The sequence below is a fragment of the Stigmatopora argus genome, chromosome 2, assembly GCF_051989625.1.
Source record: "Stigmatopora argus isolate UIUO_Sarg chromosome 2, RoL_Sarg_1.0, whole genome shotgun sequence".
Classification (NCBI taxonomy): Eukaryota; Metazoa; Chordata; class Actinopteri; order Syngnathiformes; family Syngnathidae; genus Stigmatopora; species Stigmatopora argus.
This window is the reverse complement of record NC_135388.1, coordinates 857,501-885,338: the sequence shown is the minus strand read 5'-3', so window position 1 is coordinate 885,338 and position 27,838 is coordinate 857,501. Positions and strand designations below refer to the sequence as shown.

Genomic DNA, 27,838 nt, shown 5'->3' with positions numbered 1-27,838 from the left:
CTATTTTGGAGAAAATTTAAGACTTTTATGTGCGCCTTATAGTCGTGAAAACACGGTAAACTTTTTTAAAGTCGGAAGGTGGAATAGTTGACGTTGCATAGTTTTCCCTCCAAAAACACGACAAAATTTTAGCAATAGCACGAGATAAACAGCTTCGACTGTGAGGTCACCCGCAGGTGAAAGCGCGAACGGCGCAATAATAAACGCTCTCATCGATTGGCTGTCAACACGCCACGTCCTTATGAAAATATTCCGGACCGAGCGACCTTGCGGCTTCACGTTTTAAATCCTATTCCCGGGAACAAATGCAGAAATTTAATATCCGCACGCCACGGATGGGCCACGCCCCCCCGACATCGGCGCCGCTTTGTTAAAAAGCCCAAAGTCCCGGAGAGTCCACCAAAGCTCCCCGGCCGACTTGATGAAGTGTTCCCGTCGAGTGTTTTGACCTTTAAAAGGCGGCACGGTCAAGTGAGATATTGCCCAAATATTATTTTTTTCTCCCTCCCTCCCGGCGAGGCGAAGCGAAGCGGGATCGATACGCCGGAGAAATTGGGAAAATATCTTGTGCGCTCATTTCATCGCTGCCGCTCTCGGCGGGGCCGAAACGATGAAGTTCTTTCAGGCGTGGGGAGCGAACGCTCGGAACCCAACCGGACAATTTCAGTCCGCCGCGTGATTTTTTTGCCGGTCATGCGTGTCCGTCAAAGACCTGAAAAGAGACACACGGCTACCGTTCATTCATTTTTTGAACCGCTTATCGGACATGTGTCAAAGTGGCGGCCCGGGGGCCAAATCTGGCCCGCCGCATCATTTTGTGCGGCCCGGGAAAGTCAATGATGAGTGCCGACTTTCTGTTTTAGGATCAAATTCAAATGAAGAGTATAGATGTATATTAAATTTCCTGATTTTGCCCCTTTTAAATCAATAATTGTCATTTTTTAATCAATTTTTCTGTGTTTTTAGTTCAAAAATTGTTTTGTAAAATCTAAAAATATATACAAAAAAAAGCTAAAATAAACATTGTTTTAGATCTTTAAAAACGGAATATTGAGGGCTTTTAATCTAGTTCTTTTGATCCATTTATAAAAAAAAAATATCTAAATATATCTAAAATGGTCCGGCCCACGTGAAATCAAGTTGATGTTAAAGTGGCCCACGAACCAACCCGAGTCTGACACCCATGGCTTATCCCTACGAGGGCCGTGGGGGGTGCTGGAGCCTCTCCCAACTGACTATGGTCACCATACAGGGGACACTAGCCAATCATGGAGACAAACAAGCAATCACTCATACTATACCGTGCTAAATTAGCCTAGCGTGCATGTTTTTTTTTTCAATCGATTCATTTTCTGAACAGCTTATCCTCACAAGGCCCGCGGAGGGTGCTGGAGCCTATCCCAGCTGACTACGAGCACCAGGCGTGGGACACTAGGCAATCAGGGAGACAAACCAATCACTCATAGCTGGGGCCAATATATTGTGCTAAACTAGCCTAGAGTGCATGTTTTGTGAATGTAGGGGGAAAGTGGAGTACCCGTAGAAAAGCCACGCAAGCCCCGGGAGAACATCCAAACTCCATACAGTGAGGACCAAACGATTATCGAACCCTCGACCCCAGAACTGTGAGGCAGACGCGCTAAACACTCATCCACCGGGTCACCGTTTTTGCAAAATATGTATTTTTTTTCTCCATTGATTCATTTTCTGAACCGCGTATCTTCACGAGGGCCGTGGGGGGTGCTGGAGCCTCTCCCAGCTGACTACGGGCATCATGTGGAGGACACCAGCCAATCACTTATAGCTGGAGCCAATATAACGTGCTAAATTAGCCTAGCGGGCATGTTTTGTGGATGTGGGGGGAAGCGGGGTACCCGTAGAAAAGCCACGCAAGCCCCAGGAGAACATCCAAACGCCACACAGCGAGAACAACCCACCCCAAATTGACGAACAGCCAATCGCTGGGCACAAAGACACAAACAACCAAGCGCTCATAGCTAGGAATAAGTTAGCATACACGTAGTCTAGCATGCATATTTTGGGATGTGACATTATTATTATTGAGATGGATTGGGCAGTGTTACGGCATTTTACATAGAGTGCAGTGACAGTACTCAATTGAGTCTATATCAGGTGAAAAACTTGAATATGCCGACGCCCACAACGTAGACTACCATAGACAACATAGTAGACCTTAAATCGGGAATCACTGAGACCTATTAGATCCAGTTCTTTGGCAATCAGGTCCAAGATCAGACCAAGAACCTTCAAAAGAAAAGATCTCCGGTTGAAAATGTTAACATGATAAAGAAACCATGATTAAAAAGTCCTTGCTTTTGTTTGGGGACGGCCATTTTGTGCCGGTCTCTTGATTGGATCAGCGCAAGCCGTTCATACAAATGCGGCGAGTCTACTTCAGGCCTTTTAGCGTTGACATTTTGCATCTCCGATTGATTTGCGCGTCTGTCTTTCTGGAGTTGATTGGACTCTTCAATCCAATCGGCGTTTGGCGAGCCAATCAACTGGAGCGGCCGTTCAAGTCACTTTCATCCTTGTTGTTCCGTCGAGTACTTGGCAACTCTTTCAAGACGCCTTTCAAAACCTCGGCAGTCTTCAAAAACAAAGTCCTCAGCCTCCTCAGCCATTTCAAATTCATTTTTATATATATATATATATATATATATATATATATATACATATATATATATATATATATATATATATATATATATATATATACACATACATACATATATATACATACATATATATATATGTATACATATATATATATATATATATATATATATATATATATATATATATATATATATATATATATATATATATATATATGTATATATATGTAAATGAACTGGATTAGATGCCCTGAATATTCCGTTTTTTATAGATCTAAAACAATGTTTATTTGAGCTTTTTTAAAATATATTTGTAGATTTTACAAAATGATTTTTGAACTAAAAACACAGAAAAAAATATTAAAAAATGACAATTATTGATTTAAAAGGGGGAAAATCAGGAAATTTAGTATACATTGGACCATTTTAGATATAATATTTAGAATTTTTTTTTTTTTAAATGATTAAAAGAACTGGATTAAAAGCCCTGAATATTCCGTTTTTATAGATCTAAAACAATGTTTATTTTAACTTTTTTTTAATATATTTTTAGATTTTACAAAATGATTTTTGATCTAAAAACACTGAACAAATGGATTAAAAAATAACAATTATTGATTTAAAAGCGGGAAAATCAGGAAATTTAATATGCATCTATACTCTTCATTTGAATTTGATCCTAAAACAGAAAGTCGGCACTCATCATTGACTTTCCCGGGCCACACGAAATGATGCGGCGGGCCAGATTTGGCCCCCGGGCCGCCACTTTGACACATGTGGTTGTATTCAGATGCGCTCGGGTTAGCGCAGCGTTTTTGGAAGTGCGCCAGGTGGAGAGGCTGTCACAGAGCGTTAGGACTTACCCGCTTTTTCCCCCCCGCGGCCCACTTTACTCCCGACCGTCTCCGTGTCGCGTCTGGATGGACGGACAGACGGACGGACGAGAGCCGACGTTGAGCTCCGGCGTCAGCTCGCTGCTCGCCGCTCGCCCCCGACCTTCTTTTTTAACGTCCTCTCTTGAGGCCCGTGGCTGTGCGTGGAGGGCTGACGGATGATTGAACAAGAGGCGCGTGGGATAAGTGGACGGATGCGGCGCCGGGGGTGCCGTCGCTTTGCGGGGTGGGGGAGCGTTAACTGTTTGTGGTGGATGGAGGGAGATAGAGGGATGGAGAAAGAGATACGAGTAGATCATGGATGTGGATTGAGATATTGATAGATGGAGGATGGAGGGATGGAGATATTGATAAATAGATGGATGCCCAGATAGATATTGATTGGTGGAGGGATGTATGTATGGAGGGATGGCTGAATGGATAAAGGATGGAGATATGGATAATTAGATGGATGCTTAAATAGATATTGATTGGTGGAGTGATGTCTGGGTGGATGGATGGAGGAAGAGAGGGAGGGAAGGAGGGATGGATCGGGGATCGAGATATTGATGGAGCTATGGATGGATGATGGAATCAGATAGAGATATTAATACTAGATGGGTGGAGGGAGGGAGGGAGGGAAGGATTGATGGAGGGTTGGATTGGGATGGAGCTATTGATAAATAGATGGATGCCTAAATAGATATTGATGGATGATGGAGGGATGTATCGATGGATGGGGGTGGAAATATGGATGGATGCAGATAGAGATACTAATAGATGGATGGAGGGAGGAAGGGATGGATGGATGGATGGAAGGACGGATGGATGGATCAGGATGGAGATATTGATAGATGTTAATAGATATTAATGGATGAAGGGAAGGATGGAGGGATAGCTGATGGATGCAGATAGATATATGGATGGAGGGAGGCAGGGAGGGATTTATGGATGGATGGAGATAGAGATAAATAGATGGATGCCTAAATAGATATTGATGGATGATAGAGGGATGGATGTATGGATGGATAGAGGGATGGAGATATGTAGGGATGATGGATGCAGATAGAGATATTGATAGATGGAGGGAGGGATGGATGGATGGATGGAAGGATGGATGGAGGGATGGATCGGGATGGAGATATTGATAAATAGATGATGCCCAGATAGATATTAATGGATGGAGGGATGGATGGATGGATGGAGATAGACATATTGATAGATGGATGGAGGGAGGGAGGGAAGGAGGAATGGATGGATGGAGATATGGATCCTGATTGAGATATTGGTAGATAGATGGATGCCCAGATATATATTGATGGATGCAGATAGAGGGAGGGTGGGAGGAAGGGGTGAGGTAGGAAGGGATTTATGGATGGAGGGATGGAGATAGAGATAAATAGATGGATGCCTAAATAGATATTGATGGATGATGGATGGATGGATGGATGGAGGGAGGGAGGGAGGGAGGTAGGGATGTATTGATGGAGATACAGATATTGACAGATAGATGGATGCCCAGATAGATATTCATGGATGGATGGGTCTCTGGATGGATGGAGATCGACATATTGAGAGATGGATGGAGGGAAGGAGGCCTGGATGGATGGAGAGAGGGATCCTGATCGAGATATTGCTAGATAGATGGATGCCGGGATAGATATTGATGGATGGATGACTTTCTAACCCAAACGGGCAACTGAATATTTTCAAATATCAAAAATTCTAATGTTTAGTACACAGGTGGCAACACAATCTAAACTGCTTCTGAGTACACTTTGACTTTTTAAAATACATTTCTTCCTTTTTATTAACCATACAATGTAGGGATTGATATTCGGGGTCGTCTTATATTCGGGCTAGGACGGTAAAATACGTTGACGGAGTTACAGGTGAATTGACATTGATTGGATAAGGGGAGGAGCAAAACTCCCGCTTCAGACGGATGGGACGTCAATGGCGCCGACGGACTCCGCCTCCTTTTGTTTGTTTCCCCGCCAAAAGGCATCCGACGAAAGCAGACGGTGGGACGAAAGGACGGCTGGAATCTTCCGCTCAGCTTCTCTCCGACTTGTTGAGGCGTGTCCCTAGCGTGCCCGACTAAAGCCGTTTGCGTCTTCCCAGCCGCGGAAGCGTCTTTGATGCACGCCTTTTCCTCTGATATCCTTGTTTTTCCTCTCGGCGGGCGGAGAGAAAAAAATAGCGGAGAAAAACAAATGCGGCGCCGGCGCCGTGATTTACGCCCGTTTCTTGTGGCATTCCATTCATTTTCAGCCATAAATAAAAGACGGCGCTGGCGTGTTTGCGCGCAAAAGCGCTTCACTAAAGACAATTTCGACACGGGCTGTGATGAAAGCCTCCCGTGTCGCCTGTCAATCAATACAAAAGAAAAAAATGTAAAAAAAACGGCGTGCATGTTTATGAGCTGTCAGGAGAAACTAACAAGCAAATTAAAGCCCGATTCGTGGCGCGATCTTCTTTCAAAGAAACTTGGAGCTTCTGGCTTCCTTTTTTAAGTCTTTTGTGTTATTCGGCAGCCGGGTGTCCAAGTGGCGGCCCGTGGGCTCAAATCTGGCCCGCCGCTTCATTTTGTGCAGCCCGAAAAAGTAAATGATCAGTGCCAACTTCCTGTTTTCATGTCATTCTCTGAACCGCTTTATCCTCACTAGGGTCACGAGGGTGCTGGCAAAAATAAAATAATCTTTTTTTAATGACGCAAAAATAAAATATATTTTTTTCAATGACACAAAAATAAAATACATTTTTTTCAATGACGCAAAAATAAAATACATTTTTTTCAATGACGCAAAAATAAAATATTTTTTTCAAATGACGCAAAAATAAAATACATATTTTTATATGACGCAAAAATTAAATATTTTTTTTCAAAAGACCAAAAATAAAATACATTTTTTTATATGACGCAAAAATAATTTTTTTTTTTTTAATTACCAAAAATAAAATACATTTTTTTAAATGATGCAAAAATAAAATTATTTTTTTCAAATGACGCAAAAATATATATTTTTTTATATGACCCAAAAAAATATATATATTTTTTTAAATGATGCAAAAATAAAATAAAATATATTTTTTAAATGATGCAAAAATAAAATAAAAATATTCAAATGACGCAAAAATAAAATACATTTTTTTAAATGAAGCAAAAATTAATTTCTTTTTATGACGCAAAAATAACATATTTTTTTAAATGATGCAAAAATTTATTTCTTTTTATGACGCAAAAATAACATATTTTTTTAAATGACCAAAAATAAAAAAGATATTTTTTTAAATGACGCAAAAATAAAATATTTTTTTTTTGGTCATTTAAAAAAATATGTTATTTTAGATTCTCCATCTACCCAAAACGGCGACTTTGAATCGCAACAAAATGGCGCAAAATTAACTTTCCCGGCACTCCTTTTCAGACACCACGGCGCAAGAATTCACCGAGCCCCGAGGCAAACAGCGCAGCCGCTACCAGCTGCTCTGCGACTTCCTGTCGGAGATGCTGTCCGTTCCGGCGTCCGACGTCAACATCTTCGGCCTGAGCGACGTGCCCGGCCGCCTGCTGGACGTGCGCTTCGCCGTGCGCTCTGGCTCCGCCTACCTGCGCCCCGAGAAGATGCACGGCTACCTGGCGGCGCACAAACAGAAGGTGGGTCGTCAAAGCCCGCCCCCTCCCCACCGGAGCCCTCTTTGACTCCGCCCGCTCTGACCCCGCCCCCTTCCCTCTGCTCCCGCCCCCTCGCAGCTGCAGTCCTTCCTGCAGGTGCGCGTCTACCAGGTGCGCGTGGACGAGTGCCCGCGGACCGAGTGCGGCGGCGCCGGAGGCTGCGCCAGCGCCTTGGCCGTCCGGGACACGCCCACCGTGGTGGACTGCGGCTCCCTGGCCTTGGTGTCGGTGACGGTGGAGGCGTCGCCCGTCTGCGCCTGCCCCGGACGCCAGAGGGCGCACCAGCCTTGCGACGCCTACCCCAGGAACCCGTGCTTCAACGGAGGCGTGTGCGTGGACACCCAACACGGCTACAGGTGCGTGCCCGTTCCCTTTTACGGTCCCGCCGAGTTCACGCCAAAGCAAACCCCACCCCCAAAGCCCTCCGCACGTCTTTAGCCCACATGTGTCAAGGTGGTGGCCCGGGGGCCAAATCTGGCCCGCCGCATCATTTTGTGCGGCCCGGGAAAGTCGATGATGAGTGCCGACTTTCTGTTTTCGGATCAAATTCAAATGAAGAGTATAGATGTATATTATATTTCCTGATTTTCGCCCTTTTAAATCAATAATTGTCATTTTTTTAATCCATTTTTCTGTGTTTTTAGTTCAAAAATCATTTTGTAAAATCTAAAAATATATAAAAAAGCTAAAATAAACATTGTTTTAGATCTATAAAAAATGAATATTCAGGGTTTTTAATCCAGTTCTCTTAATCCATTATTATTATTGCTATTATTATTATTACGATTATTATTATTATCATTAGTAGTAGTAATAATAATAGCATTATTATTATTATTAACATTGTGATTATGGTTATGATTATGGTTATGATGATGATGATTATTATTAGAAGTATGATTATGATTAGATTCAGATTATGCTTATGCATGCGATTATGATTATGATTGCGATTATTATTATTAGAAGTATGATTATGATTAGGATTCTGATTATGCTTATGCATGCGATTATGATGATGATGATGATTATTATTATTAACGTGTCGTGTGCTGTCTTTTCTTTGTCCCGCCCCCCAAAAACGTGCCAAAATGACATGGGCGCAACGTGCCCCACCCCGAAGGAGTTAACACGCGGGCGGTGGCTTCCGATCCGCCGCCACCGCCGCCGCCACTTGTTTGCCTTCAATAAATAATAAGCCGCACGATAGGGTCAGTTTAATTCCGGGGAAAACTCCAGCGCTCGGGACTTTATGACTTTTGTGAATTATTGATGCGCGCCGAGCGTCGGAGGAGAGCAATTTTCTCCGGCGGAAGCGCCGTGCGGCGGCGGGAGCGGGACGACACGGGGGACTCCTCGTTTGCGATGGGAATTAAACGCACATTGGACGCTTGTACTAATGTATCGGTTAAACACGAGGGTTTCAGACTCGGCTTGCTTCGCGGGCCGCTTTAACGTCTTAACAATGTTTATTTTACCTTGTTTATATATTTTTAGATTTTACAAAATGATTTTTGAACTAAAAACACCGAAAAAATGGATTAAAAAATGACAATTATTGATTTAAAAGGGGAAAATCAGGAAATGTAATATAAATCTATATCTATCATTTTAATTTGATCCTAAAACAGAAAGTCAGCACTCATCATTTACTTTCCCGGGCCGCACAAAATGATGCGGCGGGCCAGATTTGGCCCCCGGGCCGCCACTTTGACACCCGTGTCAAAGAATGACCGTGTTTCTCGTATATAAGGCGTATTTGTCACTCAAAAAAAGATGACTGAATCCAGGGTACGGCTTATATGCGTACAAATTAGACTTGACATTTGGGGGATTTCATAACTTGGATCTTTTGCAACCTGATTGTAACCTGAACATTTTGTACCTAGAGGCATTCATAAGTAGAGGTAGGACTATTCACTAGAAATTCACCCCAAGAAAAGCAACTTTTGGTTTTCCCACGTGTCCAAAATTACTTCTCAAGGTCCATTCGTCTTTGGCAACAAGTGTCGCCGGGCAGCTTTTAAATGGCAGGCTAAATGTGTGTGACACGTGGCCCTTGATGCTGTTTATCCAGGAAGTTGTCCTTGCGACCATTCAGCCGTCGGCAGGCAGTACGTGGCCGCGGCCTTGAGATTTGCGCTCCCTTGGGACTCCCAACCCACGCCGCCATGCATGCATAATAACTTTCCGAGACTTTTTTTTAAAAAAAGCGAGCTTTCCATGAAAACACTCCATTAAACAACATATGTTTCACTGCCATTGACGGCGGTAGACGTCGAATCCAATTTCTCTCTTTTCGTACTTCTGTCGAGAGTTTCAATGAGTTCGTCGCCAGTGCAACCCCCTAACTCACAGGTGTCAAAGTGGCGGCTTGGGGGCCAAATCTGGCCCGCCGCCTCATTTTGTGCGGTCCGAGTAAGTAAATGATGAGAGCTAACTTTCAGTTTTAGGATCAAATTCAAATGAAGATTATAGATGTAAATCGAAAATATTTTTATATATTTTTAGATTTTACAAAATGCTTTTTGACCTAAAAACACCAAAAGAAAAAAAATGGATAAAAATTGCACTTATTGATTTTAAAAAAAGGGAAAATCAGGAAATATCATATAGTTTTTTTTAATAAATGGATTAAAAGAACTGGATTAAAAGCCCTGAATATTCCTTTTTTATAGCTCTAAAACAATGTTTATTTTAGCTTTTTTAAAATATATTTTTAGATTTTACAAAATAACTTTTGAACTAAAAACACAGAAAAAATGGATTAAAAAATGACAATTATTGATTTAAAAGGGGGAAATCAGGAAATTTAATATACATTAGACCATTTTAGATATAATATTTTTTTATAAATGGATTAAAAGCCCTGAATATTCAGTTTTTTATAGATCTAAAACAATGTTTATTTTAGCTTTTTATATATATTTTTTTAGATTTCACAAAATGACTTTTTGAACTAAAAACACAGAAAAAAATGGATAAAAAAATAAAATTATTGATTTAAAAAGGGGAACATCAGGAAATTTAATATACATCTATACTCTTCATTTAAATTTGTCCTAAAACAGAAAGTCGGCACTCATCATTGACTTTACCTGGCCGCACAAAAGGATGCGGCGGGCCAGATTTGGCCCCCGGGCCGCCACTTTGACACATGTGGGCTGTAGGAATCGGCATCAGGTGGTTCCCAGTGACCTTTTCCGATTTATTGAGCGCAACAATAAAATATATTTTTTGTCGTTTACCGTCAAATTCCTATAAAAGCACATCTGCTCAATTTCAGCCCGGCATAGCGCCCCCTGTTGACTACGCCATTATCCCCACACAATGCAAATTAGTCTCCCGCGTGGTAATTATTTTTTATGTGTACATTATTGGCTTGATTAGGCGCCGAGAGACGGAAAGAGAAAAAAAACGAAGCTTCCAAAAAGCATCTCTGACAAAAAATGCAAATGAGTCCGCAGGGGGCGGGATTAGCAACAAGGACTGCCAACAATTGAATATTATTTATCTGCATTTCCAAGTCCCCGATGGCGTCGTTTATGGCGCGGCCGCCATCGCCGGTCCCGGCGGACTCCGCCGCCCCCGCCGTTCCGTCGCCGCGGGTGATGGCGGAGACGATAATTGTTAGCCATCATCGCAGATTGTTTGCGAGGGGACGGAAATTATCTGTCAACGTTTAAACGTGATTTTTTATTTATGGCCTTCTTTTCAAGATATAATTGTAAAAAAAAATGTAGCATGCCTTTATTTATTTTTTTATCTTTTATTAACTAATCTAGTCAACTTCAACTTTATCTAATTTCAATCACACCAGGCTTTGCTAATTAATATAGAATGTTTTATATACCTTTTTTGTAAAATTAATTGATGAATTGGTAGAATAAAAATTGAGTTTTCCTCACTTTAAAAAAAATAAACAGGACAGGAAAATAATTTGATTTTGATATTGAGTTTCTCTTTGGTTTGCTGTCACAAAAATAATGATATTTTATCAACCAGTTTAGCCAAGGTCTCTGAATTATGAAATCAAAATAGATACAATTATTTGCTTAACTGTTGCAACTCTAAAAATTCAACATATTGAAAATATATGCTTCGTCATTTGTTGTGTAAACTACTCTCAGCACATTAGCATGTTAGCCCGTTAGCAACAAAAATAATATTTTTTTCAACCAGGTTAGCCAAGGTCTCTAAATTATGAAATCAAAATAGATACAATTATATGCTTAACTCTAAAAATTCAACATATTGAAAACTTGTTTCGTCATTTGTGTGAAAACTCTGACTCTTAGCACATTAGCATGTTAGCACGTTAGCAATCCAAATGTAATTCGACTTGAATTCATTTCCATTTTAGAATTTCCATATGACTGATTATTCTTTTGATGAAATTTCCCATCTTCAGAGGGGGAGGGGCCACATTCTTATTGCCCCTCCCCCTGATTGCATCAAAAGACCGCCCTCGCCAAGCATTCCGCATCCAACTAATTAGCCGCTTTGCTCGTCAGAAGCCGCCACTGTCGAAATCAAATCTTCAAAACAAACATTTTATCCACGCAAGAATCTGTTTTTCTTTCCGTATTTTTATTTTTTTTTAAAAGGCAGCAGCTTGGAAGTGAATTGTTAATCAAGGGCTCACTGACTGCCGCCCGCCCGCCCGCCCGTCAACAATGTGCGAGGCTTTATTTCATCACGGCACCCGAGAATAGCCAAAGTAGAAGGAGAGCCGGCATCCCGCGTCCGTCCGCTTTAATTGGTTTCAAAGAGGCCTTCACACGCTCCGTTAGACACGTGAGGGAGGCGTGCTAGCGCGCCACGCCACGCAAAACATATCTTCTTGTCTTCTTAGCAAAAGTACCTCCGAAAAAAAAAGCACCGACTCGAACCCGGTCTTTACGTTTAAGATAACGTATTTTCTCGCATATAGGCCGCCTCCGCGTATAAGCCGTACCCTTAAAATGGCCTTAAAATGGTTGAATTTGACAATTTCCCTCGTATGAGCCGTCATGTGATTCACAATTTTTGACTCCATGTTCATGGTTTTAATAGGGGGTACAAATATGCTAGTTTGAAGGGAAAATCTGAAGCAAAATCATCGCTCGTGGTATTTTTGAGATATTATATTAATCGATTGCTTTATTGTACATTCCTTCCGTGTCAAAGTGGTGGCCCGGGGGCCAAATCTGGCCCGCCGCATCATTTTGCGTGGTCCGGGAAAGTAAATGATGAGTGCCGACTTTCTGTTTTAGGATCAAATTAAAATGAAGAGTATAGATGTATATTACATTTCCTGATTTCCCCCCTTTTAAATCAATCATTGCAATTTTTTAATCATTTTTTTCAGTTTTTAGTTCAAAAAACATTTTGTAAAATCTAAAAATATATTTAAAAAAAAGCTAAAATAAACATTGTTTTAGATCTATACAAAACTGAATATTCAGGGCTTTTAATCCATTTATAAAAAACATCTTATATTTTATCTTAAAAATATTATATCTAAAATGGTCCGGCCCACATAAAATAGAGTTGACGTTAACGCTGCCTGCGAACCAACCCCGAGTCTGACACCCTTGCTTTAGAGTGTTTCCTGCACGTAGACAAATTCAAATAGGAAGTCATGTGAGCAGTACAATCAGGGAGTGGCTTCTGGTTTGTCATCCTTAGGTAAAATGGCGGTGCCCTAAGCGAGCAATGGTAGGCAGTAAGTGAGTTTTTTCACGTTTCATGCAAAATACGCTTTATTTATTTCCTTGAATTTCATTTATAGACGTCAAAATATTTTTTGTTTAGCGTTTTATCTATTTATCTTTTCTCTATTTTGAAATAAATGACCGTATGGGCCACATTGTCTTGCGTTATGGCGTTTCGTGGATGTCAAATCTAATTTGTGCGCATATAAGCCGTACCCTGGATTCAGTCATCATTTTTTAAGCGACAAATACGGCTTATATGCCAGAAAATACAGTAGATATGATAACTAATTTCATCTGTACTAAACCACTGGTACTATCTTTTCTCTATTTTGAAATAAATGACCGTATCGGCCACATTGTCTTGCGTTATGGCGTTTCGTGGATGTCAAGTCTAATTTGTGCGCATATAAGCCGTACCCTCTATTCAGTCATCTTTTTATTTTTTTTATTTTTAAAATACGGTAATTTCCAGTTGGCCCCTGCAGTTTTAGATTTTTCCGAAAGTGGCACCTGTCGCCATAAATTTGGACCCCCTTAACAACAACAACAACAACAAAAAAGAAAGGAAAACCTGCACCAGCGGAACATTCCAGCTGTGCGCAGCTGCTGCGTGTAATTACATTTGCCTTTAATTATATCTCATCCATATTTGCAAAACACCCACCAAAAAAAAAAGACGAAGTTTGCCTCATTGAGCGTCTAAATCGCATGTAAAAGATCTTATGGGAATTTTACAACATTTGCTGCAATTAGCGCGCAACAAAAGTGTTTTTTTTTTCTATTTCCGAAGGGCGGTTGCCTAGCAACGGAACCAAGCGACGCAGCATTTTAAATGATTGTCTCTCTCTCGTTTTGAATTTGCTGCTCAAAATAATAACACAGGCGGCACGGTGTCGGAGTGGTTGGCATGACGGGCTCGCAGTTCTGGGGTCAGGGGTTCGAGCCCAGGTGGGTCCTCACTGTGTGGAGTTGGCTTGTTGCCACCGGGCTTGTGGCGGTTTTCTCCGGACAATAGCACAGGCAGCATGGTGGAAGGGGGTTTAGCATGACAGGCTTGCAGTTCTGGGGTCGGGGGTTCGAGTCCAGGTGGGTCCTGACTGCGAGCCCGTCAAGCCAACCACTCTTTCACCGTGCTGACTGTGTTATTGTCCGAGAAAACCGCACAGTGAGGACCCACCTGGGCTCGAACCCCCGACCGCAGAACTGCGAGCCCATCATGCCAACCACCATGCATATTTTTTGCACTTGGAAGGAAAGCAGAGTACCCACAGAAAAGCCAAATGAGCCCAGTAGGGGAAAACACGCAAATCCAGACAGGAAAGTCCGGACCTGGGTTCGAACCCTCGACCCCAGAACTGCGAGCCCGTCATGCCAACCACCTGGGGCATGCATAATTTTTGCACTTGGAAGAAAAGCGGAGTACCAGCAGAAAAGCCACGGGAGCCCCAGGGGGGAAAACACGCAAATCTAGACAGGAAAGTCCAGACCTGAGTTCGAACCCTCGACACCAGAACTGCGAGGCCGCCATGCTAACCACTTGTCACGAAAAATCCAAGTAAAAAAAAATGGCGGTCTTAAAGGACAAGCGCAAATGTGTGTGTGTGTGTGTGTGTGTGTTTGCCACACACACACTGGATTTTAATCCAGACACGCAGAGTCATGGAGCATGTGGTTGTAAAAGTTAATATGGGCGCACAGCTTGGTTTAATTAGAAGCAGCTGGAGAAAGGAGGGCGGGATGATGCGATTCCTCGTGCGTGAAATCCACATCAGAGCACCCCCGATAATCCAGGGATTACACGCACACACACGCACACCCAAACACGGAATGTCACCCATACAAGGCCGGCCAGTCATTTAATGCTTCTCATCTGTTTCTGTATTGTTGGTAAATCCCTTGCTAGATTTTACGTGTTTATTTATTTTTGATTTTGTTGACGGACAGCAACAGCACGCCATTTTTAAGCGATGGTTTTTCAGGATTTTTGCACAGAAGGAATGGCTGTTTTGGGTTTTGTGGATTTATTTTCTTTAGTTCACAGGTGTCAAAGTGGCGGCCCGGGGGCCAAATCTGGCCCGCCGCATCATTTTGTGCGGGCCGAGTATGTAAATGATGAGTGCCGACTTTCTGTTTTAAGATCAAACTCAAATGAAGAGTATAGATGTATATTATATTTCCTGATTTTCCCCTTTTTAAATCAATAATTGCAATTTTTATCAATTTTTTTCTTTGTGTTTTTAGGTCAAAAAGCATTTTGTAAAATCTAAAAATAAATATATAGTTTAGTGCAAGGTTAGATTAAATTTATTTTTGAGTGTCTGCATCGTAATCCAAGTTCATTTAAATGTGTTTATGTTAGGTTACGAGCGCGTTGCCATGCAAAATGATTTTTGAACTAAAACACAGAAAAAATGGATTAAAAAATGACAATTATTGATTTAAAAGGGGGAAAATCAGGAAATTGAATATACATCTATACTCTTCATTTGAATTTGATCCTAAAACAGAAAATCGGCACTCATGATTTACTTTCCCGGGCCGCACAAAATGATGCGGTGGGCCATATTTGGCCCGCGGGCCGCCACTTTGACACATATGACATAGAAAAACGTTCCATATTCTGCACATATATAGTGTCCCTGCTGGATTTTATTGTTATTTTCAAACTCCATTTTGTCTTTTAATGAACCTCAATCAAGAACACATTCCGCCCTAAATAGAAAAAAAAAAAAGCGAGAGCGGAAAGACGGGGGAGAAGTCGAGCTATTTCTCTCGTCGTCTGTAATAAAACATCAACGTCAAATCTGGGCGCCGAGGTGAACGCGTCGGAATTCTGACAGACAGCCGTGACGTCTTCGAAAAGAACTTTGCACGCAGTCAAAGGTAGACGTGGTTCAGAGCGCGGGAAGCCGAGGAGAAGAAAGAAGGAGAGACGGCGCCGCGTCGAGTCGGGAAACGAGACGTGTCGGCGCCGTGTCGGCGCCGGGTGGAGAAAATTGGACGCAAGAAGGAAAAGTTGCGCTTTAAGAGGAAAAAAAGGGGAAAGAAAAGTCACGTATCAAACAATTGGCGGCAAAAAAAGATAGAAATGTCAAACTAGAAGTGGCGTCGGGAACCTTTTGGACAGGAAATCATTTCATATTTTCATATTCTATTCCTTGACAGCCATATTCGGAATTTAAAAGTGCAAAATACGGGAAAATGTCTGCCTTTTTTGAGTCGTTTTGCCATTTTTAAAGGAGGAAAAGTAGGTGAATTCTTGGGATAACATTGTAAGGCTATTGCTAATCAATGAGAATACGCGTGCAGAAAGTTTTAATTAAAAAAAAAGATGATTAAAGGGGTGCTAGCGATAGTTTTGACACGTAAGTCATGTTTTTGCCCCTCCCCGTTCAGTTTTTCTGATTTTGATAACGTTGTCCCAGTTTTGTACTGACCACCCGAAGCCAATCATGACAAAAAATGAATAGGAAATGATGCAAAATCAACAGGAAGTGACCCAAAATGACCCCTAAAATCAACAGGAAGTAACCCGTGACCTTCCCAAATATTTCTATTGTGCCAAGATCTTATGAATTTTTTATCATTGCTTTAAACGTGTAAGTCAACGGGGACCGGACTAAAGTTTAGTTTTTGTTGCAGGTGCCAGTGCCCAGCCCAGTTGGAGGGTCCCGAATGCCAACAGAACAAGCACAGTTTCCGCGGCAACGGCTACGCTTGGTTCCCCCCCGCCGCGCCGTGCTTCCAGAGCCACATCTCGCTGGAGTTCATCACCGAGGCGCCCGGCGGCCTGCTGCTCTACAGCGGACCCCTGGCGCAACTGCAGGCCTGGGACCACCAGGACTTCATGGCTATCGGTAGGACTTGCCGTCTCCTCTCTTCGCGCTAGCCTTAGCCTTAGCTTTAGCCTAGCGTGCCATCCATTCAAAGCACTGACCTTGCGTAGCTTTACTTTACCGTAACGCAACGTAAACATCGTACATTTACACAAACCTGAAAGATTCAATAATATGCAATACCGCACAGGTGTCAAAGTGGCAGCCCGGGGGCCAAATCTGGCCCTCCGCCTCATTTTGTGCGGCCCGAGAAAGTAAATCATGAGTGGCGACTTTCTGTTTTAGGATCAAATTAAAATGTAGAGTATAGATGTATATTACATTTCCTGATTTTTCCCCCTTTTAAATCAATCAATGTCATTTTTTAATCCATTTTTTTCTGTTTTTAGTTCAAAAATCATTTTGTAAACTCTAAAAATATATTTTAAAAAAGCTAAGATAAACATTGTTTTAGATCTATAAAAAACTGAATATTTAGGGCTTTTAATCCAGTACTTTTAATCAATTTATTAAAAAAAATATCTAAATATGATATCTAAAATGGTCCGGCCCCCTGACACCCTTGCCTTAGCCTTAGCTTTAGCCTTAGCTTTAGCCTTAGCTTTAGCCTTAGCTTTAGCCTTAGCTTTAGCCTTAGCTTTAGCCTTAGCTTTAGCCTTAGCTTTAGCCTTAGCTTTAGCCTAGCTTGCCATCCATCCAAAGCACTGACCCCGCGGGGCTTTACTTTACCGTGACACATTGTAAACATCATCCGAACGTATATTTACACAAACCCGAAAGATTCAATAATATGCAATACCGTAATGACCCGAATATAAGACGACCCTGATTGTTTTTCAAGACTCAAATTTGAAAAGAGACTTTGAACACCAAACTAAATTTTTATACAGATAATAATGACAGTTTATTTGAAAAAAATGATAATAACAATATTTAATAATTAATTTAAAACGTTATTTTCCCTCATTTAAACCACGAAAAAACTGTCTATCATATCTTACTATCTACTAAACATTTAAATATATTAACTGCAATCACATTTATAAATGCATTATTTTTAAGTCTTATTTCAATGCAAAAAAACACTGTCTAATATTGAGTGATACAAAATACTATAATATTATATAATATAATAACTATAATAATCAAAAGAAGACAAGTATTTGCAGCAAAAAAGATTGAAAACCGAATTAGTTTTAGTATGAAAAGGTGAAATAGGACAGGCAAAATCTGATTATTATTATTATATATTATGGAAAAGCCAATCTATGAATTATTAATACTTATTAAGAAAAGATGAAATTTCAAAAAAACAACTACCGCAAGGAAAATAATACAAACATGAATGCGTAAATAGTAGAATAACCAAATATTGATTCATACAAAGCATTTGAAATGAGAATTAATATCAAAAATAACAAATACAACCAAGAAAAATATGATAATTCTGTTCAATATTTGACATCATGAAAATAATGGTCCACTTATTTTCATTTTAAAATGCAAAAAGTAAAAAAAACAAGCATAAACAATAATCCTATCCAATATTAAATCTCCCCCAAAGTTTTTTTTTAAAAAAGCAGAAAACCTTTCAATAATAAATCATGCCTCCTAATAAAATAATAAAACCTGACCTAATTTGCAGTCAAAAATAGCAAAGTAAAGTTTGACTTTTATTGCATAAAATGTTCTCCGTCTCTTTTTGTGTCCAAGCCGCAAATGAAAGCGTGTTCTTTGATGTGAAATTCATTTTTTTCCCTCTTTAATTCCCATTTGCTCCCCACCAATCGGGGGATTAGGATTTTTCATCCGCTCTAAGCCGACACTCATTTTACCGCTTTTTTTTTTTACCCGCACGCACGCCGTCTTAAAACAAACGCATTGGCGTTCGTGCGGGTGTGTTTTCTGTTAACGCTTGCACGGCGGCGGGGCGGCGTCGGCCCGCCTTCTCGTTAGCGGCGGGCGCTAGCTATTTACAACTCTAATTAGCTTGTTGACCTGACGCATGTAATGGGAGGTGCGCGTGGCTTTTTTCCGGGCTTTTCCGTCCCTCGGGATCTAATGAGCTTGATGAATGACCTTCGTTTTCAGATGAGAAACCACTATTTTTCCACTCTGTTTTCGTCTTATATTCAGGTGCTGCTTATATTCAGGTGCGGGTTATATTCAGGTGCGGCTTATATTCAGGGTTTTACGTGGCTTTGGAGTTTTATTCGGGTTGTGAAATGGTTCCATATTGACCCGGATTTTCGTGAAACTCAAAAACTGTTCGATATGGAGATGTGTTTAAGGGTGATGTGAATATTTTTGGAGTATCGGTTTGAGTCAGAAAACTGATTGGATCCGGTTTTCGCGTGGGTTTTAGCACGGTTGTGCTCAGTACTTTCAGAAAATTTTAGACTTATGTGCGCCTTATAGTCGTGAAAATACGGTACATCTATAATCTTCATTTGAATTTGATCCTAAAACAGAAAGTCGGCACTCATCATTGACTTTCCCGGGCCACACAAAATGATGCGGCGGGCCAGATTTGGCCCCCGAGCCGCCACTTTGACACCTGTGTTTTACATCAAGGTTGTCAGATTCGGGTTGGTTCGCGGGCCACTTTATCGTCAACTTGATTTCAAGTGGGCTGGACCATTTTAGATGTAATATTTAGACTATTTTATATATGTGGATTAAAAGACCTGGATTAAAAGCCCTGAATATTCCCCTTTTTATAGATCTAAAACAATGTTTATTTTAGCTTTTTATATATATATTTAGATTTTACAAAATGATTTTTGAACTCAAAACAGAAAAAAATATTAAAAAATGACAATTATTGATTTCAAAAGGGGGAAAATCAGGAAATTTAATATACATCTTTACTCTTCATTTTAATTTGATCCTAAAACAGAAAGTCAGCACTCATCATTGACTTTCCCGGGCCACACAAAATGATGCGGCGGGCCAGATTTGGCCCCCGGGCCGCCACTTTGACACATGTGCCTTACAGTTTCATGCATGTCAAGTCTAATTTATGCACATATAAGCCGTACCCTGGATTCAGTTATCATTTTTTAAAACGACAAATACGGCATATATGCCAGAAAATACGATACTTATGATAACTCATTTTATCGGTTGTAAACCACAACGACGGATCGGCGCTCGCTCGCACGCCATGTAAATCGGACCGAACATTGGTCTCACTCTCCCGCCCACTTGAAAATGGAGTGGTCGTCTAATGAGCTTTCGTGGGAATGCGCATCCTGGCCAGGGGGAGCCATTTTAGTTGGCCACGGACGCGACACGATCTGGAGGCGGACCTTCGCCAACAAAACCAGGGATCGGCGCTCGGCGTGAAAATTTGATTGGGCCTCTGGCGCCCGGCGCCCGGCGCCGTGGACCCGGGGAAAGCCCATTGAAGCGCTCTTCAACATTTACAAATTCACGGGATCATTTAACGAGCTCTTTACGTTGTATTTTTTTCCACATCACAGCGGCGCCGCTTCCGACGGCGCCGCCGACGCTCGTCGGCGTCGTCCTCTCATCTCCGCCGTTTCATGAGGAATTGATGCTCGCCACATTTGCGGGTTTGATCGTCGTTAGCCGGAACCGCCGCCGCCGCCGTCGGGGGGGCCGCCCCGCCGTCGCCCGAGAATGCGTCGTCGCCGTCGCCCCGGACCAAACGGCGGCAATTAAAATGTGCCTCGCAGCTGCGTTCGGCGAAGCGTACTGCGCTTATTTTTTATTTTTTTTAGTAATAAGTGGAGAAAAACAATGGCAATTCCGTCTGATGTCGGCGAGAAGCCATTCGGTGATTCACTTTGGCGTCGTATCAAATGTTCTCAAAGAGTTTAGCGAACTCTTTGGCTTCGCTCCAACACAAGTATCATATTTTCTCGCATATACGCCGTATTTGTCGCTCAAAAAATATTGACTGAAACCCGGGTACGGCTTATATGCGCACAAATTTGACTTTACATGCACGGAACTGTTGACATAGACGAAATGCAAGATAATGCGGCCGATACGGTCATTTGTTTCAAAATAGAGAAAAGATCAACAGATAAAACGCTAAACAAAAAATATTTTGACGTCTATGGGGGTCCAAATTTATTATTTAATAGGAAATAGGTTTATTACCAGACTGCAGGATGGGGAGAGAGCTCAAACAGCTGCGGGCCGCATTAACGTCAACTCGGTTTCGTGTGGTCTGGACCATTTTAGATATAATATTTGATTTTTTTAAATAAATGGATTAAAAGAATTGGATTAAATGCCTTGAATATTCCGTTTTTTCTAGATCTAAAACAATGTTTATTTGAGCTTTTTTTAAATATATTTTTAGATTTTATAAATTTATTTTTGAACTAAAAACATAGAAAAATGGATTAAAAAATGACAATGATTGATTTAAAAGGGGGGAAATCAGGTCCCGAATACGGGATGAAAAAAGTTATCCAATCCAATCCAATACAATACATCTATACTCTTCATTTTAATTTGATCTTAAAACAGAGAGTCGGCACTCATTGACTTTTCCGGGCCGCACAAAATGATGCGGCGGGCCATATTTGGCCCCCGGGCCGCCACTTTGACACCTGTGATTAAGAGAGTACTATTTCCGCCATTTTTCTCGTCGCTTCGCCGCTTTATTCCCGTATATATTTTTTTGCTCCTCCTCGTGCAGCGTTACGAAAAGCAAGGTTGTAAAAGAGAGAGAAGAGGCGCTTCGGAGGTCTTCAATTCAACTGCGGCGTCTTTTCACGTGGTGACGGGCCAACGGGGGGTCAGCGGCGCCAAGATGAACGCCGCCGCCGCCGAAAGGCAGGGACGGCACAAAAGCCCAACGTGTCTTTTGTGCGCGGGAAAAAAGCAAGCGGCGGGTAAGAGTCAAAAGTGGAGCGGGGGAGTTAATAGCGGTCAGAGCGGGACTCGTGCCGCGGTTGTCGCTTCGATGTTTTCTCACAATCGGCCACTCCAGAACGCCGCTTGACAGCGTTCAAAATAAATCATCACCTTTGACGGGCTCGCGGCGCATCGACCTCGCCGTTCTGGGTTCGATCCTAGGTGGTTCCTGGTGGTGTGGAGTTTAAATGGGTTTTCTCTGGGTAGTTATGAGATCGAGGGTTTGATCCCAGGTGGGTTTCAAGCTTCCTTTGTGGCTTTTGCAGGTTTTTACTGTGCCAATGTGGCTTTTTTGTGGGTACTCCGCTTTCCTCCCACATCTCCAAAATATGCATGCTAGGCTAATTGTATGCTAACTTATTCCTAGCTACGAGTGATTGGTTGTTTGTGTCTTTGTGCCCTGCAATTGGCCGCCCACTGAATTGGGGCATTCCCCGCCTAATTAGCTGGGATAGGCTCCGGCACCCCCCGTGACCACTTCACTCAGTGGAGTTTGGGATAGGCTCCGGCACCCCTCGTGACCACTTCACTGGGTGGAGTTTGCATGTTCTCCTTGGGCTTGCGTGGGTTTTCTCCGGGTAAGCCGGTTTCCTCCCACATTTCAAAAACAGGGATGCTAGGCTAATTGTATGCTAACTTGTTCCTAGCTACAAGTGATTGATTGGTTATTTGTGTCTTTGTGCCCTGCAATTGGCTGGCCATCGATTAAGGGTGAACCTGCCTGGTGCCCGTAATTAGGTGAGATAGGCTCCAGCACCCTCTGCGACCACTCCACCGTGTGGAGTTTGCATCTTCTCTCCAGGCTTGCGTGGGTTTTATCCAGGTACTCCGTTCCAAAACTGCGAGGCGGATGTGCTAACCACTACATCACTGTGGCGCAGGCCCGGCCGGGGTGAACTGGGATTGGAACTCCGATTCCAAAACTGCAAGGCGGATGTGCTAACCACCAAACCGAACAATATAGAGAGTAGTACTATTTCTGCCATTTTTCTCAAGGGATTGAACGTCCATTGTCGTCTACGGCGCCGAGAGATCGCGCCATTTTCTCCGACGGCGGCGGCGAGTTTTGCACCACTTCATTAACTTTTAATTTGCCATTTGAGTAAGTCGGCCGGAGCGGAGAAGAAAAACGGCTGCGGCCATCGGTGAAGATGTTTGCGTCCACCTCTTGCTTTCCTCAAAACTAATCTGCACCTCTTTTCTGCCATTCGCTCATTGGTTCCCATTGACGGCGCCTGACGTCCAATCGCTGCTCACTGTCAATATTTTCCCATAATTCGCAAATTCTTGATATTTTTCTTTCATTTTTTTGAATGAAAACAAAAGGTTGTGTGCTCATTTTCAAATTATTTTATACGTAATTATTATTTTATTTTTTTCAAAGATAATAAATATTTAATTTATATTAATATATGAAAAGAAAAAAATATATCATTTTTCTTTAAACCTTAATTTTTTTTTCCAACTGACTTCCATTAAAATGAAATTAGAATAAATAAAACATATTTTAAATTTGTAAATCTTTCATCCATTACATTTTAACTGTCCTCATTTTCAAACTATTTTTATATGAAATTATTATCATTATTTTAAAAGATAAACAAAACTGTGTTATTGTTTTTAAATTAATATATATATATATAATATATATTTAATTTATATTAATATATGAAAAGAAAAAATATATAATTTTTCTTTAAACCTTATTTTTTTTCCCAACTGACTTCTATTAAAATGAAATTATAATAAATAAAACATATTTTAAATTTATAAATCTTTCATCCATTAAATTTTAATTGACCAATTATTAGAAAAAAAAAACAAATAAACCCCAAAATGAAGTACAGCAACTGAAAAAGGAAATAATTATCCCAGAAAATGAACTCTGAATGAGCGCTGCAAGGCATGCTGGGAGGCATGAGCCTTGTTTGTTCCGCACGCAAAGGTTCATGGGTAATTTGTTGGGGCACTGAGACACTGCTGATGTTCGCTAATGAGCTGCTTGTGTTCTGTATTTTGGATAGTCGCTTCTTTCTTGGGCTTTGCACTTGATAAAAAAAATAATAATAATTCCCCAAATATCAGAAAGTATTTTTTTCCTTCTGATTATGCATTTAAAAAATATATATTTTTGGATGAATGTCAACATTTTCTCCCGGTTCTTCTCCCCTCAGAGCTCATCGACGGCACCCCCACGCTGAAAATGGACCACGGCTCCGACGAGGTGGTGCTCCAGTTGCCGGGCCACGTCAACGTGGCCGACAGGCGTTGGCATCGTCTGGACGTCCGCAGCGACGGCAAGGTAGGTGGCGCCGCCAACGCCGGAAATCTGGCCCCGCCTTTGTCCCCCGTTGCTATTTCCGATTGTCTCGCACGCATTACTCACCTGCCGTTTGTCAGGGAAGAGTCCCTTTGCTGTTTATCGGGTGGAAATAGGGCCATCTTCTGGCGCATTAATAGTACTGCTATGAACGTGTGGCAAGTCAATACAAATTGGGCGCCATCTGGTCGTCAAAATTTGCATTATGGGAAGGCCATAATGACGATAGGCACGTCAATATTGATATAAAATGACATATACCGTATTTTCTTGCATATAAGCCACCTCCGCATATAAGCCATACCCTTAAAATTGCCTTAAAATGGTTAAATTTTACCATTTCCCTTGTATAAGCCGTCCCCTGATTCACAAATTTTGCCTCCATGTTCATGGTTTTAATAGGGGATACAAATGTCTTACTTTGAAGGGATACATGCCATATTTTCTCGCATATTAGCCACCTCCGCATATAAGCCGTACCCTTAAAATTGCCTTAAAATGTTTGAATTTGACAATTTACTTGTATAAGCCGACCCTCGGATTCATAATTTTCGCCTCCATATTCATGGTTTTAATAGGGGGTACAAATGTCTTACTTTGAAGGGATATATACTGTATTTTCTCGCATATTAGCCACCTCCGCCTATAAGCCGTACCCTTAAAATTGCCTTAAAAAGGTTGAATTTGACAATTTCCGTCGTATAAGCCGTCCCCTGATTCAAAATTTTTGCCTCCATATTCATGGTTTTAATAGTTAGTACAAATATGTTACTTTAAAGGGATATATACCGTATTTTCTCGCATATTAGCCACCTCCGCATATAAGCCATACCCTTAAAATTGCCTTAAAATGGTTGAATTTGACAATTTCCCTCGAACAAGCCGTCTGCTGATTTATTTTTTTTGCCTCCATATTCATGGTTTTAATAGTTAGTACAAATATGTTACTTTAAAGGGATATATACCGTATTTTCTTGCATATTAGCCACCTTCGCCTATAAGCCGTACCCTTAAAATTGCCTTAAAATGTTTGAATTTGACAATTTCCCTCTTATAAGCCGTCCCCTGATTCACAATTTTTGCCACCATGTTCATGGTTTTAATAGGGAGTACAAATGTCTTATTTTGAAGGGAAAATCTGAAATTCAAAAAGGAAGTCACATGACCACAGTACAACCAGGAAGTTAACTAGTTTGTCATCCCTAGGTAAGAGCAAGCATGTTAGTTTTATGCAAAATACGGTTTTTCTCTCTTAAATTTAATTCATAGACGTTCAAATACATTTTGTTTAGCGTTTTATCTGTTCATTTTTTCTCTATTTTTAAATAAACGGCCGCATTGTCTTGCGTTATGGCTTTTCGTGCACGTCAAGTCTAATTTGTGCGCTTTTAAGCCGTACCCTGGATTCAGTCATCATTTTTTTAGCAACAAATACAGCCTATATGCCAGAAAATACGGTAAATCGGAATCGGAAGATAGCATGGCTGCTTTTGTTGTTGTTTTTCTCGCTCTCACCCAAAATCTAAAAAAAAGTGTATCCATCCCGATTCCGTCAAACTTGCCATTAACAAAACAAACAAAAAACTCGATTTATTTGCTCCAAATCTTCTTTATCTTCATCTCGGTGTCAAAGTTGAACGCATTGAAGAGTCCTCGTGATAGACGAGCTTGATATATTTTTCCTCGCCGCCTTTCAAGAGTCCATTCAATTTCCCACAATGCTTAAAACTTTGCAATCAAAGCCACCAGAACTATTTGCAGATGATTTCACGTCAAAGGTCGAGAGCGCCGATGAAAAACGGCGAACAAACACCGGCGACCGCCATTGGAAGCGGCATTATGTAAGATTTGCACTTAAATTACGTCTTGAATGGCCTTACAATCGCAATAACAATTTTTTTTATCCTTCGTTTTGTGTATACGAGCGGTATCGTCCGGGGTCAAAATGACCCGTCTTCACCAAACGGTCCAATTGAAACGTCTCCATTATTCCCGGAAGAAACGAGTCGTCCTTCGGCACAATGCCTTTGAATACCCGCGTATTCGCTCTTCACCTTGTCGTTCTATAGCGCGGAGTTATGAATACATTTTTATTCATCGCCACCTCCGAGGTTTTTTCGCGTAAACAATTTCACAAAATGGAGATGAAAAATTATGAAAAATGACACGACCCGTTCAAATAATTGGCACGGCTAGCCTTTGAAGCAGAATTCCAATTATCATCCAATCACCTGCCAGGAACGACGGGGGTCTTTGATGTCTTGGAGGCAGGCCTGAGGGTCTTTGTTGGGGGTCTTTGTTTCCTTTTGGGCCACCGGCCGTTTAAATTTGAAGGAAGCGCTTAATTAAGTCGATGTTTGGACGTTGTTCTCACTTTATTTGTGGAAAAATGGCTTCCATTTACCGTATGTTTGTCCCCCCCCAGGAGGTGCGCTTCACCTTAGATCGCTGCTCGGGGGCGGCCGTCACCGAGACGGAGGGCCTGGGAAGTTGGCTGACCACCGAGGACCACTCGTCTTGCGAAGTGACCGCCACTATGCCGGACACGGACCGGTAGGCCTGCGTGGGGGTGCCGGGGTGGGGGTTTCAGCAGCGTGTCTGCCACGCCCACTGGGTCATCTGATCTGGACGTTTTGGCCATGTCCTCAGATACCTGAACGCGAGCCAGGTGCTTCAACTGGGCGGAGTCAACGAGGACATCCCTTACATGTACCCGCAGCTCCAACATAAACACTTTACGGGATGTATCCGAAACCTGCTTGTGGACAGCAAGGTAATGCAACACAACATTGCTGCAATTACTACTCGAATATACCTCATCTAATCTAATCAAATCTAATCTAAACACCTCTAATCTAATCTAAATACCTCTAATCCAATCTAAATACCTCTAATCCAATCTAAATACCTCAAATGTAATCTAATCTAAATACATATAATATTATCTAATATAAATAGATATAATCTAATCTAAATGCATATAATCTAATCTAATCTAAATACATCTAATCTAATTTAAATACCGCTAATCTAATCAAAATACATATAATCTAATCTAAATACCTCTAATCTAATCTAAATACATATGACCTAATCTAATCTAAATACCTCTAATATATCTAAATACCTCAAATCTAATCTAATCTAAATACCTCTAATCTAATCTATTCTAAATACCTCAAATCTAATCTAAATACCTCTAATCTAAATACCTCTAATCTAATCTAAATACCTCAAATCTAATCTAAATACCTCTAATCTAATCAAATCTAATCTAATCTAAATACCTCTAATCTAAATACCTCTAATCTAATTTAAATACCTCTAATCTAATCTAAATACCTCAAATCTAATTTAAATATCTCTAATCTAATCAAATCTAAATACCTCTAATCTAATCAAATCTAAATAACTCTAATCTAATCTAAATACCTCTAATCGAATCTAAATACATCTAATTTAATCGAATCTAACTACATCTAATTTAATCTAATCTAAATACATCTAATTTAATCTAATCTAAATACCTCTATTTACGAATGCCTCTAGGTACAACATTTTCAGGTTACAAATTTTGTTATATGCAAATGATTTTTGTATGCAACTAAACATTTCCTTATCCGTTATTTTATTTTGAAAATATTGCCGGGGATTCATAGTAAAATAATGGTATAACATAAGTTAAATAGCATTAACATTCAAAGACATATGACTAATATTCATGAAACGAACATCATTTTGTAAACAAATTCTTCAAACGCTGACACAAATCTACAAAAAAAAAAACCGAACTTCTTAGCCCGAATCCCCACGAGACTCAATTTCCCACCAAAGCAAAGTCCCCCACAGCACCACCAACTCCACCCAAATCATCAAACGCATCAAATCCAGCCGCCA

The 27,838-nt window shown here is 41.0% G+C and overlaps 1 protein-coding gene across 1 annotated transcript in view; it reads left to right on the top strand.

Moving 5' to 3' along the window:
• Window positions 1-27,838, top strand: part of LOC144089030 (neural-cadherin) — a 218,647-nt gene that overhangs the window by 138,795 nt on the left and 52,014 nt on the right. The window contains exons 26-31 of the mRNA XM_077619838.1: window positions 6,943-7,172; window positions 7,269-7,546; window positions 16,532-16,746; window positions 23,796-23,923; window positions 26,367-26,494; window positions 26,591-26,714. Of these exons, the coding sequence (XP_077475964.1) occupies window positions 6,943-7,172; window positions 7,269-7,546; window positions 16,532-16,746; window positions 23,796-23,923; window positions 26,367-26,494; window positions 26,591-26,714 (1,103 nt within the window). The remainder of the gene's footprint in view (window positions 1-6,942; window positions 7,173-7,268; window positions 7,547-16,531; window positions 16,747-23,795; window positions 23,924-26,366; window positions 26,495-26,590; window positions 26,715-27,838) is intronic.